The sequence below is a fragment of the Diplotaxodon limnothrissa genome, linkage group LG18 (assembly GCF_057381915.1).
Source record: "Diplotaxodon limnothrissa isolate DT_005_m linkage group LG18, D_limnothrissa_male_GT1.1, whole genome shotgun sequence".
In the NCBI taxonomy this organism is placed as follows: domain Eukaryota; kingdom Metazoa; phylum Chordata; class Actinopteri; order Cichliformes; family Cichlidae; genus Diplotaxodon; species Diplotaxodon limnothrissa.
The window spans coordinates 7058895-7073709 of NC_140613.1; the positions used below are offsets into that span (position 1 = coordinate 7058895).

Below are 14815 nucleotides of genomic sequence, written 5' to 3' on the forward strand. Positions count from 1 at the left end.
TTTCTGTTCCTTTTAACAACAGGAATGCATTGAGTTACTATTGTGTGCCAAACAGCAAGGAGGGGAAGTGAAGACAAATTCACTTCCCCTCCTCATTAAATATTTGCAGTAAGCTGGAAGTCCCACCTATAATCAGTAAAATGCCTCAAATCACTAATAAGCAAATCAACAGGAACATAAAAATCATCCTCGGTCTCAACAATTCAAAGTCAAAGTCGCGCACAGCTGCTGTTTTGCAGGATCATAAATCTGAACGTGCATCTACTCTGATTCCCCCACAGGTACGACTATGTGGAAGTTTACAATGGCGGTGATGAGTCTTCGCCCATGTTGGGAAAGTTTTGCGGGAAAATCGCGCCATCTCCGATCATCTCCACCGGCGGCCAGCTCCTCATCAAGTTTGTCTCCGACTACGAGACCCACGGGGCGGGATTCTCTGTTCGCTATGAGGTCTTCAAGACAGGTGTGTAGTTTCAAACAGAACTGCTGTGATGTCCTTGCTTTATCTGCTCAGCAGCAGTAAAAGCATGAGCTGAATGGCTCTGCTGTTTTACATAAATCCATAAATGAATGTGCTGAATACGCCTGGTGAAAAATGGCCCCTTTAAATTCAAATGTAGTTTTAGATATCCAGGTGATTGTTCTGTTGCTCTTGGATCAGTTTTATATATCACCTTGTCATACATAATGGGAAAAAGTCTGAATTGAACACCATTTTAGCCATTTAACATATTATTTGGGCGGAAAAATGCAGGAGCAGATGACAAATTGAACAAAATCGCTATACCTGCCCTCTGTGACTGAAAGGCAAATACAGCCTATATTTTATGGTAGTTATGGTAGCCACTTATCGCAGTAATTTTGCAAACTTAGTCGAATTTTAAGCTCCATTGACGCAATCATATTATCTGAGATTGCATATAAAAAAGACCGCAATCATGTGACCTGTGTTTTTGCTAAAATCATCTTGACTACGAATTTATGCTTTTGGTAGATGAATGTAGCAAGTGAGGGACACAGTGACTTTTCAGTAACAATGTAGCCATGCCCTGTGGCATACCCTGCGTCTCCTCTGTTTTACTCTAAGTTAGTGTTGTCAGCGTTAATCTCGTTAAAATGACGTTAACGCCATAACGGCATTAACGCGGTAAATCTCCATTAGCGAGTTAGCACGGATTGCCCCGTAGGTGGGGCTGCACGGCGTCAACGTATTAGCGGGGTTAGCTTGTTAACGCATTAGCGCCGTCCAGCCCCACACACACGGCAATCCACGTGTGTGTGTAACTTGCAAATGGAGATTTACCGCATTGATTCGGTTATGGTGTTAACGTCATTTTAACAAGATAAACACTGATGGCACTACTCTAAATTTAACTATAATTTAGCAAATGAACATCAGATTGTATTTAATAGGATGTAAAACTAGCAACTCAGACCCTTAAACCCATTAGGAGAATATTTTTTTAACATTGTAAATTAAGTAATGCACTCAGGTTTTTTGTGTATCCACATTAGTAGCCATTAGTTACCCCCTGGTGGCCTTTAATAGGAATGCAGATTCGAGTAAGTTTTGCACTGGCTCCACTTTTCAGACCCAGAGGTTATTTTTATATAATCTATGGATTACTGAAAGGAAGTAAAACAGGAAGAAGTTGGTCAAGTAACCATAGCAACCACAAGTAACACAAAAAAGCTTCCTGGTTAAAGAAACATACTTGGAAGAGAAAATAAAAGTAAGCCATTATGAGCCCAACCTTGACCTAAACTTAAAACTGGGCAGGAAAGCACAGTGAGTGGAGTGACCTTTAAATGAAGTGATTTACCAAAGACTCTGGAAAAAACACTTTTTTTTAATAGTGGTGTCAACATGTTTGTGATACTTGCTTTGTAAAGTTGATGAATTATAAAATCAGGAAAGTCTATCCTTATTGTGATGATTGTGTAGATGCTTCATGTGTATTATTTTTGCAGTGAGTAAATAACAATTTGTATGTTAATGTAATCATGACAGTAACAGAGATAAGAAATGACCTGAAAATAATCAAAAGTATGGAAGTGCATCTATTATTAACACCAATAAGCATTAAAAGGCGTGCAACTTCACTAACCTGCTGCAGCGTCAACAGTCAATAAAACCTGGAATTCACTCCCCGCAAGAGGCTTTCTCTAAAATTAGGGTTTAACAATATTTTTGGGTTTGTCTGCCTGACAGCTGTAGCTGAACCTCTGGTACAGTGACCTCTATAGCTGCAGGCCAAACAAACTCAAAGACCCAGAATTCATTGGAGGAACACCAAGTCCCAGATGGACAGGATGCTAGCAGGATAGACCTACATAAACACTCCCTCTCAAGGAAGGAACCTTGCTCCCATGTCCTACATTTGTATCTGGTCTTTCCTCCAGGGTCCATTTGAGTAGCCGCCAAAATGACAAGTCTCCTGTGACCACTTCAATTTTCACCAGTGGGGACTGGAGATAAATCAGATAAAAAGGGAACATGTGTGAGATTCCCCTTCGTTTTTTGTTTGTACCCAAGAGAGCAATAACCATTCAGAAAATAACGGCATCCAGAAATGACAATCCCCAGGTGGATTTAAGTTAGCAAGTGCTCCATTGTACTGTGAAAAATGGATAGGCAAGTGCTCTTTTGTTCTTTAACGAGGTGCACGGCAGTACTATGAGGGGAGGTTAGAGGCCCAGCTCCAACTGAAGCTCCTCCAGGCTCTTCACTTGTCTCTTCTCTAAACTACAAAGTACGGCCCGACTCCTGACTCTGAAACTTTAAAAATATGCTCGTATCAACTTTAATTTCAGGGTACAAAGTGTAGCCGTGACTGATGAATGACAGGATGTCATTAGAGAGTCGGTGTAATAAATCTTTAAAAGTGGGTCAGCAAAGTATTAGCATGGAAGGAACACTGGTCCTGAGCATTTTTCTTTAAGGATCTTTTTAAAGATCCACAAAAAATTTGTGCTTTGATCTTAAATAAAGTGAAGATTAGGATTCGCAGGCTCTTATGAGCCGACTGCTTGAAGAACAGATACAACTTCTTATAATTTTATCTGAGATGGATGGTGGTAATGTTTTGGTTAAAAACAGGCTAGTTTTTAACACAGTAGCCGTGCGATGTCACCTATTCCTGCCTTTTGGCCGTTGCCCTCTTTTTTTTGTGAAACCAGGCATCGTGACTGAAAACAGCTTCTTGCTCATTTATTTTACACTAAAAGGCAATTTTCTTGTATTCATTCAATTAAATTTAATATTTATATAGGCTGTTATTATATATCACAACAACAGTCACCTCAAGGCACGTTATATTGCATGGTAAAGACCCTGCAATAACACAGCTGCATAATAATACAGTTGGCGACAGTGGGAAGGAAAACCTCTGGCAGAACCAGGAGCAAGGGAGGAAGAATATTAAATAAGACTTAAAACTAATGAGAGAGGCTATAAACTCATTAGGTCATAATTAGGTCTTATTATGAGGCCATAAATCAAGTGAGAAGTCGAAACCGTCTCATAGGCTTCTTTTTTTGTTCCTTACTGACCATTAGAATGAACGCTGGGTTTAGCTAAACTTTGTAACTAATAACCCCAAATATATATGCAATTTAATTAAACAGACCCTTTAAAAATGGTTTGAAAAGTCTTGCACTTTGCACTGGAAACAGCTGCAGAGACGTTTCACCACAAGGTCTATTTAGTATTTCTTCTGCGGGTGATTGATCTTAATCATCACCGCTCTTCATCGCTAGGTTTTCATGGAACTGTGCCAAGAGTTTAATTTAGACAAATCATAAATCACTACCAGAAAACTGTTTGCCATCGTTAAAGAACGTGATCAGAATCTTCTCAGCAGCTACTAAACGCACCTTGCAGTGAGTATCTGAAAGATCGTTTTTCAAAGTAAAATTGCTCCGATTTTTCTCATATTACTGTTACGTGTCGATTAAAAAAATGAGGGTTTAACTGTGTGATGTATGAAGCGAATGAAGCGTAGTTGTCAGATCTGTGAGTGTTGCCATGCTGCTGTTGTCCCACCTTTTAACTGTCAGTGAAACTGTTGTTGTTGTTGAACGCGTCCAGCTGCCATGTCTCGTCTGCAAGCTACTGTTCAGCACCAAGACGAATGCTTCAGAACAAGCTGTTTCAATGTGCTCACACCCATTTTTATGTTATTGCACAGCCTGCACATGCACGTGTTAACATCTTATATTGCTTTTTTTGCTTCTGCGTGTGTGAAAATCAGTCTTTGTTGGTAACGCGGTGCATTCATTTGGTTTCCTTTGTGCGTATGAAACAGACAGGTGTGTGGGACCCCAGGCTCATTTAGCTAATGGGCTGTTTGTCCTTGGAGGCAACAGGGGTGACCTGCAGATGAGATGGATGCTCTGGCATAGAAGAGGGCCTGTGAAACTAGGGCACAATACGCGTGTGGGTGGGAGCATGTGTTTGTGTGTGTGTGGGTGTGCTGGCCTCAATATGGGTCCTCTACCTCCTAACAAGTTAAAAACAGCACTTGTACTCACTCAGGTAATCCCCCTGCCATGTCGCTGCCTGGCTCCTCACCACATTTAAAATCCATTACAGTCAGAGCAGCATATTGTGACTCACTGCTAAATGGAGCCACTGCTCTGAGCAATGCTCTTCTTTGTCTTCAATGCACGATTATCTCTCTCTGTTTTTGTCCTTTGAGCGCAGATCTTTTCAGATCTGTGCACCCTAAAGTATCAGAGGGACTAGATTAGGCAAAGGTTTTGGATATTATATGTAATGTAAGATTTTTTTTTTCTCGCTGTTGTTATGTGCACTTTTTTATCCTCACACAATAAAATATGTGAGGATAAAAAAGGAAAAGTGACGGAGATGACGAGGTCTCTTTGGAAGCACTGCTCCTGTTGCATTTGAATTACTCCCTGTTATAAACGTTGACCAGTAGCCAGTATTAAGTGTTCTGTGTTAAAACCTTTCAACCCAAGGTTCATTTTGAGAAAGTGGATGGGGTTTGAATGAGAGAAAATTTGAGAACAAGCTGCTGTGGTCAAAAAAATATTTTTAATGCACTGAGCAGCTGACACACAAAGTTCAGGTCGTTTGCACCACATGTTCTTCCTCAGATGCCTCGGGATGTTGCAGTCTCATCCTGGGGGAAGAATTCATGGTGCACAACCTCATGACTGATTGAAAAAGCGACACTCATGACCTTATGTGCCACCTTCAGACTGCAGGTTCTCTCTCAAGCCATCTCTCAGCACCGGTGGTGATCCTGAAAGTTGCTTCAGTTTGACGCTGAAGTTGTTGTTTGCCGTCCTTGTTGGAATCACATGTTTTAGGGGATTTTCATTATGTGTTTTAGTTGCAGGAAGGTTGGAAATGGTGCAGAATTATTGACTATTTTAAATCAGCTGTGCTACTCGTATCCATGAGCTTTTTTCAGGCGTTTTTCTACAAGAGTGAAGACTAACAAGATTAACTAACAAGCTAACGAGCTGTTTGGTTCCATTTGTAGTCCAAAGCCTTAACCATACCTTCAAAAACTTCAATTCTATCATGTTAATCTCAGTTTCTCTTTTATATTTAATAGAGATGGACCGATCCGATATTACGTATCGGTATCGGTCCGATACTGACCTAAATTACTGGATCGGATATCGGAGAAAAATAAAAAATCTAATCCATTAAATATCACGAAAGCACCTCACAAAACTTGCAACACGCCGTAACTCACCTCAGAACGTTAGCACGTCGGAGCAGTATGCATCACGTGATAGAGCGGCTGTGGCATGCGGGACCTGTCGGTGCTCTGGATAGCATGTGGAGCTTCGCTAGCAACCCGGCATTTCATCTCCGACAAAGTTATCCCCGAGAGAAGTAAAGCAAGTGTGTAAGTCCATCTCTGAATGTTTGTAAAGCATTCCTGCGTTAAGCTTAACAAGCGACTGCCTCTTCTTGCTGCTACTTCAATCATGAAACTGCTTAATGATCAGCTGATCGGCTTTTCTGTCGTGAGTCCGTGTCTCTTGTTTGTTTTTGGCCCACTTTGCACCAGAAAGAGGAAACCAGCGGATAAACAACAGCAGCACGTTTAAGCTTGATCAGCTGTTGTTAGAATTTATTTAATATTACTTTCTACTCGAGGATCTTTTTCTACGTAGCTGACGCTGGTAACTGTGCAGGGGCGGATCTAGCAAAGTTTAGCCAGGGGGGCCGATAGGGCATTAACAGGGAAAAGGGGGCACAAAGACATACTTTTCTTTCTTATTCTCATTTAAAATTTCTAGCTTTTAATAAATAATTATCCGAATCTTAAACCCAAAGTTTTAATTTGATGTAAAATGAATAGAAGTCAATTACTATATATAGTGACTATTAAGTCTAATATATATACCCTAGTAAGCTATAGTACTTTTTCCTTTGGGAAGGTACCATCTGTGCAGTCTGCAATTTTGTTGAAGAAAGATGTTGAATCTATTTAATATTTCTTGAAAAATAATTGATTTCTGTGCATTTTTTTTCACACTGCATCAAATTAAGGTTGATTACGTCGATTAAGCATCATGAGGTGGAGCGTGAGGGGTGGTTCCCTATTTTTTATTTATTTATTTTTGTTGTTGCTGGGAGTTGGAACCCTATTAGTTAGGTTGCTTAATATTTATGCTAAGTACTCTTTAAAATACCAGAATAGTGAGGATGGTGTAGGTTTAAGTTTATTAGATTGATCAGTATTGCTGAACTATGAAATATATTTTTTTTGTATACAGGTATAACAGAATAGCTTTAGTGTAGTTGTTGTTTTAAACTTGAGTATGAACTTATACAAAATGCAGCAAGATATTTTAAAAAAAACTGTTTTGTTGATTAAAAAACACTGTATCGGATTCATATCGGTATCGGCAGATATCCAAATTTATGATATCGGAATCGGTATCGGACATAAAAAAGTGGTATCGTGCCATCTCTAATATTTAAGCAGTATTTGCATTTGAATTAAGAAAAGCATATGAAGTCTGTAAAAACAGGGGAGCATTAGCTGTTTGTCTGAACACCATGAATGGCATGTTTTTCTTTTCTTGCAAAAAAGTCCTTGTGGGTGTTCTCCGAATGACTGATTTTATCTGGATAAAAGGCAGCAGTGATGCAGTGTTGCTATATCATCATAAAAACATTCGTGTGCAATCTGCAATGTGGGAATTTCACACAGGAAACTGAGGTTCCCTTTTTTTAACCGACATCAGCGTTATTTTCTTGCACCCATGACCACCGGAGCTACTCAACATTATTAAATGTGACTTTTTTTTAAGCCAAGCAAATTAAATGAAAATAAAACACTGGGTTTTAGTATTTTCCCTTTATATGAGAGACTTTTTGCTAGATTTGACATATGTCTCCACTTACCTTTGCCTAATTCTGTGTATCAGTCTGTGGCTTCGTCCCTCATCTCCAGCCCTCTTTCCCCCCTGTCATTAGTACAAGAAAATCCCTAAACACTGCCACAAAAAGCACCAACCCTCATTCAGATGACATGTTCTGTTTGGCTTTAAAGATGGCACTAATGAGTGCTGGGCTGTAAAGCTCAGTCGCATCCGTCTTTTGTAACCATAACCATAACTCCACCCTCTGCAGACCGCACAGTGCATTTCATTTATAAATGATAGCCAAGTGAGGCCTCTTCAGTGTCCTGGAACTATATTTGTCCCAACTCTCCTGTTTCACTACAGCTTTTTCAAACCAGAAACACATGTTTGTCTTTGTGGTTTGGTAGACAAGAGGGGGGCCGATTTCTTTCCTCTCTCTCTTTCTGATGTGACCTCAAGCCGCAGCTGATTGAAGGGTCATTGATTGAAAAGAAGATGAAAGTAAGAAGAAGATGGATGGACAGAGGATGGATAAATGGGAAATGAGAGCACCATGTTGTTAAAGGAAAGAATGCACTCGTGTCAGTAACGTAGCACAGTAACACATATGCTTTTCACCAAAACATTGTTAAATATGGAAATATACACATACTGAAGGGTGCAAGGGTTTTTGTCTTTTTTTGGTCTATTTGATTGTTTGTTTAAGCTGGGCTTTTTCTCATTTTCAAGACATAATAGTCCAAGTTACAACATCCAGAACTGAAAAATACAAAAAAAAAAAAAACATTGAAGTACCAAAAACTGTAGTTCCTCAAGTGGCCACTTGAGGCTGCTTCCATGTCTGTGCAAGTAGACAACCATATATATATATATATATATATATTGGGGGTTTTTTGGTCTCCCTAGCCTATTTCTGCCTCCACAATAAAAGCACGGTGGGTGAAAAATTAGAGGCATGCCCATTTTAACTGACAGCACCATCTACAGGGCCTCGCACCCACTGAAATGATCTGACACATAATTTGATTCACTCTGTAATGCAGCCCATCCAAAAGGTTTGTGCTCTACTGTTTAATTAGTCCTTTACTAATGCACCCATACAGTTTAACAATGGCGCTTGCTTATCAAGCTCGCTAACCTCAGCTGATAACTTCACCCTCTCATGTAAAAAAGACAAAAAAAAAACAAATTGATGATGTCATAGTCATAGGGACTATGCCCATCTTTTATATACAGTCTATGGTTAAGTCATATTTATTCAAACGGGTACAGCTTTCGAATTTGTTTGGTTGTAAATTTGATTTTTTAACATAAGGAAATCTTAAACTCAAAGAGCACAACAATGCACAGAGGCAGAGGAGGAGAGGTGAAAAGAGGCTTGTAAACAAAAAGGCTGGTGGTAATGGGGAAGTACAGGACTATAGATACTCTGAGAACTCACTGACTAATAAAACAGAAGTGAAATAAGTCAGGTTGTGGAAAACCATCTTAAAGGCAGGAAATACAACAAAGGCATGCAGTAACAGAACAAAACACACTAACATAGGTGAACATAGGGAAGCGGTGAGAAGAAAAGATGGGGCGGCAGGGAAAAGTAAAAGAAAAGCAACACAAAAACACCAGAAAAATAATCACAGGCATTGCAAACCATGGCAATTAAAAATAACCCACATTGATTGATGAACAAACAAGTTGCATTATTCATTTTTATCTTCATTAAATCAGATTAATTTCTGTCCTTGATCGACATACCGCAGCACAGATTTCTCAACCTAGATTTGAGAAACCCATCTGCACATTTCACACAGACACACACATAACTCATGCGCACACACACACAGTCCAAAGTGTGCCAGCTGAGCAGGAGTGAAGCCTCCCTCATCCCTCGCCGCCCATCTTTCCTCATCATTTATCATGTCTGCCTTTTAATGACACCACCTGTGTCAACAGCGAGGGGACCACTTCAGTGTGTGCGTGCCTCTCCTTGTGTTTCTATCAGTGTGTGGATTTGCGTTTGCAGGCATGCTCAGATAACATGCAGGTCACATCTGGACTGGCAACACGAGAAGCCCCCCGCGCCGCAACACACTCACGCTAACACACACGCACACTTTGTTCCTGCCTCCGAGCAACGCTTGACCCGCGTCCACGCCTCGTGTCCTCCTGTCTCGCTCGGAGATCAGTCACTGTCTCGTAACCTCGCTCATGTCACTTTGCAACAAGCAAGGTGTGAACCGCCCCGCCGCGTTGACCGATGCAAGCCGACGCAGAGATTTTACATGAGCAGTGTAAACATTGCGGATGTGACTGTGGAGAAAACAGCTTGTGTACAAAAGATGGCACTGACATAACAGCTGCCAAGCTGGCCCGCTGGTCTGTTTGGATGAGCCTTGTGTCACGTGTTATTACTTTGAACTGGGTCGTCTGTGTTAAAAAAAGGTTTGTCTAGATAATGTGAAGATCTAACAGCGCATGTGATGTTTTCATGCAACTGTTGTGGGTCAGACTCTGAGGCTTCATTGTCCAGTGGACAAGAATCATACTTTCTAAAAACATCTTCCAGGAATTTAATTTGTAGTCAAAGCTTTGCTCAAACCAAATGTTTCTATTTTCCCTTTAGCTCGTAACATTTTTCATCCTTCTAGACTATTTTGGTCGGTGTTAGCCAGTTTTGTTCTCACTTTATATATAGTAACTGCAAAGACAGCTAAGTTAACTAAGAATAAATATAAGGACTTTAACTATTAATTAAAGCTTATTACCAGGAACTTATTGTAAAGCGTTGCTCTTTCTTAAAACCTCTTTGTCTAAATGTCAATACTCAATATATTTATGTACTGTACGTGATTTGTGCTAGAAAATATCCATAAATGCTGTTTGCAAAACTTAAAATTAATGCATGCACTAAAAGCTTTACACATAAAACAGAAGGTAAGCAAATATGTTTAAGAAATAGAATCATAGGCTCATTATGACTTCCTCGAAAAACCCATAAAGTAAATTTAACATCTGCGTCCTGACCGTGCAAGTTTCATTATGTTATTAGTTGTGATTGCAAGATTAGTATTGTGTTGTCTGTTAGTGTGTCTCTGGGTGCGTTGCTGTTTGTTTGCCATGATCAGTCTCACATGGTCTGGGATCTTAAATAAATTCCAGTCAAACAACCCCACCCCAGTCACAACTCAGACTCAGTGGGCTCCGACAAGGGAGGGGACCAATCACGACGCAGCAAATTGGATGGAAATTGCATGAATTTTGTCAACAAAACAAGGGGTTTGTTTTTTTTTCTCTCATTAAGAAACAGCATGTGTGTGTGAGTGGGGGGCTTTTTCTGTATAAAACAGGTATTTCAGATTCTCCTTATTTTTGAAAATCATTTCCGGTCTTAGAACTTATTACTTCCTTTTTAAGATGTTAAAGCTGCAAAAGTGTTTGGACCTGCCAAAGTTTCAGACACAGGAAAAGGTCAAAAGCAAATATATTCAGTTGATTTCCAACATGTCTATCCTTTTTTTTGCCACCGTAACAACTGAAAAGGTCAGAAATCCAAACTGCTGAGGATTTCGTAAACCATGCCAACACAAACAGACCAAAAAACCACCTCAAAAGGCCCTCTGTTGAAGCTCGCGTGGAGGGATTTTGAAGCAGATGCAAAACATTCTGACATTTTGCTTCTCATTCTGTAAATGTTTAATTTTTTCTTTCTACGTTGCAAAAACATGAATTTTATTGTAAGAAATAAACTACAAAACCAACGTAAGGGCGGACACATCATGACCCCTTACTGCCTTACTGCCCCTTAACTCCACAGAGTTTACGCCGTCGTTTAGCTGAGGATTGGTCACCTCTTGACATTTTAAAGCCTCATCTGTATCTTCTCACCTTGCAGGTCCTGAATGTTCCAGAAACTTCACGGCTCCCAGTGGAGTCATCAAGACACCGGGCTTCCCTGAGAAGTATCCCAACAACCTGGAATGTACCTTTATGATCTTTGCCCCCAAGATGACAGAGATCGTGGTGGAGTTTGATAGCTTCGACATGGAGCCTGACACCACGCCGCCACCGGGCGCCCTCTGCCGATACGACTGGCTGGAGATCTGGGACGGCTTCCCTGCAGGTGAGCGGAGGGCTGGGGTGCAACGGGCAAATGTTAGTTGAAACCTTAGAGTTTAAAACATGACTGAAAAGGAATTTAAAACTGAACTAGTGCAGACATGAAGAGAAGAGAGAGGATGATGCTTACAGCTTCAAAATAGTAATCATAAAAGAGCATTTTCTTAACTAGTCAGAAATTGTAAATGCATATATATAAAAAATGATTACCTGATAAATAATTTCTAAAGGGCATAAAGGATTTTTAATGTTTTATGAATTTCCAAGCACTCTTTTTACCCATTCATACACTTAACTTAAATGCCAGAAAATGGTCTTGTTTATGAATTAAAGCATGCAAAATAATCTGGAAAAGATTTTTTTTTTAATTTACTGATTAATGTGAAAAGATGAAAGTAAAAAAAAAAAAGCAGGGCTGTTTCTCCACAGATGTGAAGCAAAGTTACAAAAAAAGGGGCGCAGATGTAGATGGAAGTGAGGAAATTGGGAGGAAAAGGGACGGAGAAGTGAAGGAAGAATATAGAGAGTTGTGAAGCAGAGGAGAGGAGGATGAAAAAGGTTTGAGACAGCTTCCCCCTGTGGATGCTGACAGAAAACAGACAGAAAACAGGCAGAGACATGTGGATGTGAAGGGGAGGAGGACCGTGGAAAACAAGTATGGATGCCTTCCCTGCTGGTGAGATGAGTCGGGATTGAGTGACAGAGGTGAAAAATAGGTGGATAATTGCAAAAGTGAGATGCGGGATGAGCAGGGGGAGCAAGAACAGCAGACGGGGATACATACAGGATATGCAGAGTGCACGTGTGTGTGTTTTTCTTGATTGGTTCATTTAAAAACATATTTTTTAGGCTACAGGATGAAAACCCCGTTGGCCTTAACATTTAATTTCCAGTTTGTGTAGAAACACTCATTTTCACCTAGCAAAAGTCTGCAGTAGATTTTCTCATCACTTCAAAACAAAACAAGTTTCACTCACCCACGAAAAATCTTTAAAGTCACTGAGAAGTCGCTGCGTGTTAAGCCTGAGCTTAAATATGTTTAAAATTAAACCCCTCATACTCGTTGTTTTGCTGTTGCAGTTTGGTGAATCACTCTCTGGAATAGTTTGATGAATAAAATTATTAAATAAGATCAATCTGGAGTGGCAGATAGCACTCCTGATTGAAAAAAATCTATCTATGAGTGTCATTAAACCTCAAAGGGAGGTGTATCCAGGTGTCATGGACATGCAGAAATATGAGGAACATGCAGAAGGTGACGCTTATTTGCATCTTTTGCACTGAAAGTGAATGATGCAGAGACTCCCACACATTGTTCCTTTCACATTTGTAAAATCAGCTCAGGCACAACCTGAACAGCATTTCTCAGCTTCTATTGTTGTCTAATTAGCCGTGCAGCGTGCATATAATCGTGAGAGCTACATACCTTGGACAGGCCTGTGCCGGCTGCCAGGATGCCCACAATACTTGCTGCTGTGCCCAAAGCTTTGCCTGATTATTGCCAAGGAGGAGACTGGCATGAGGACGTGAGGGACACAAAGACTGGCACAGGTATACAGGCAGTGACATGCACTTTTAAGCGGTGCCAGTATACATAACATGCCAGGGCTTTTCCTGTCAAATGATCTGTGCGTATATTCGTGTGTTCAGGTGTGTCTGTTTGCATGAATGCATGCGGATGTGTGTGTGTGTGAGAGACTATCTGTGGGTGATGTTAAAGCCGAGCCGACGACAAAGCGTCTGCAGCAGGGTTGAGACCGGCATGTAGCTCTACATCCCAACAAACGTTCATGCGCACATCAAAGATTCTCATTAGCCTTTGAGGGCTGTAAATCGATTCTTCAAAAAGAAGCTCTTTCTTCTGACTGGACTTAATTAGAAAAACATTCAATGGTCTTTTGTTTGTTTTTTTGTTTTCCTATTTTATTCTTCAGAAAAGATTCTTTACAAGAGATTTTTCACATATTATCTCACCAGAACAATGCAACCATTACCAAGTAAATATCTTGATCAAAGCTTCTCATCTTTTTGATGAAAAATTCCTACTTTCTTAGTTTTACCAAAGCTTTAAACACATTTCATGGCTTTCATTAGTTCCTGGGGTTTGTCCGATTGTTTTAGAAAGGCTACAAGATGTGCCTCTTTGAAAACCTATAAAAACTATGATGCAGTTTATCCATTTTATGATTCTAATGCACTGCCTGCAGTTAGAGCTTACAGGAGAATTAGATTTATACGAGCCACATCCACCCATTCATGCAGCACTTTTTCTCTGTCAGAGACATGTGATGTGTGGTGCAGGGAATAGAAACTTCAATACGTGGGCCCAGAGATCAGTCTACCAGCCTTATGATTAGTAGACCACCAGCTGTACCTCCTGAGCCAGCTGTCAGAGCTTTACATGTGCATATTTATGTTAGATTGTTTCTTTAATTTCTTGTATTAGTTGACAAATTCTTGAGAAGATTGGTGGCTGAATACCAAAACACACAATTTGAGAACTAACATCTGTTAATACTGACGCATCCAAATTTTTGCAATTTTTTTGCAACTTCAGATTTTCTGTGATGGTTCTATGCATTCGTTATTTTATAAACTTATTATTTTGGGTTACTTCAGTTTGTCGGAGAGCACAGATCGTATAAAAAACTTAGAGAAACTTTGAAATAAATATTATAAAGTTGTACAAAGTTCTATTTATTTTGGTGGCTTGGATTCTCAAACTTTACAAACTGATAGCTTAATGTCAAGAGTGCTGAAATGTAATTTTCTTCCTCACTTTTCCTCGGCGTTTGCTTCAGATATAACCATTTCCTTAGATGTATATGGAGCCATATCGCCTGCAGGAGTTTCTGCTTCCAGGGGGCTGATTGCATCAACTGACAGCCTTGCAGCAAAACCATTTTCACAACACCTCCGATAAGGCTGAAGCAGTTTTAAAATGTAATCCGTCACAGATTGTCGACTACCTGCTTTAAACTGTAACTGATAAACATAAACCATCAGAGTAGCGCAGCTCAGCATTCCTGCTGTGACCGCCTTGTGTTTCTGTTTAGCTGGTTTGCCTTTAAAAGCTGAAGGAAATTGTTAGAGAAGTATAATTTTTGTAACATATAAAACTGAATCTTGCTCCGCGGGTCTCTGAGAGATCGCTGGCGCAGTATCTCCTCAAAGCAGCAGGCGAGACTCACATTGTTTCTCATAGATAAGAAGAGGATGAAACAGGGGATCACTGTGGATGTGGAACTCAAAGTCTTCAGACATGAGACAGTCTGTGACTGTGTGCTGCGCATAAAAACACATGATGTTACAGCGGGCGTTCCTGTGATGCTCTCATATTTTA

At 40.1% G+C, this 14815-nt stretch overlaps 1 protein-coding gene across 1 annotated transcript in view; it reads left to right on the forward strand.

Moving 5' to 3' along the window:
- Positions 1 to 14815, forward strand: part of LOC146613001 (neuropilin-1a-like) — a 94997-nt gene that overhangs the window by 30760 nt on the left and 49422 nt on the right. Inside the window, exons 3-4 of the mRNA XM_085377923.1 lie at positions 282 to 463; positions 11249 to 11476. Coding sequence (XP_085234049.1) covers positions 282 to 463; positions 11249 to 11476 — 410 coding nt within the window. The remainder of the gene's footprint in view (positions 1 to 281; positions 464 to 11248; positions 11477 to 14815) is intronic.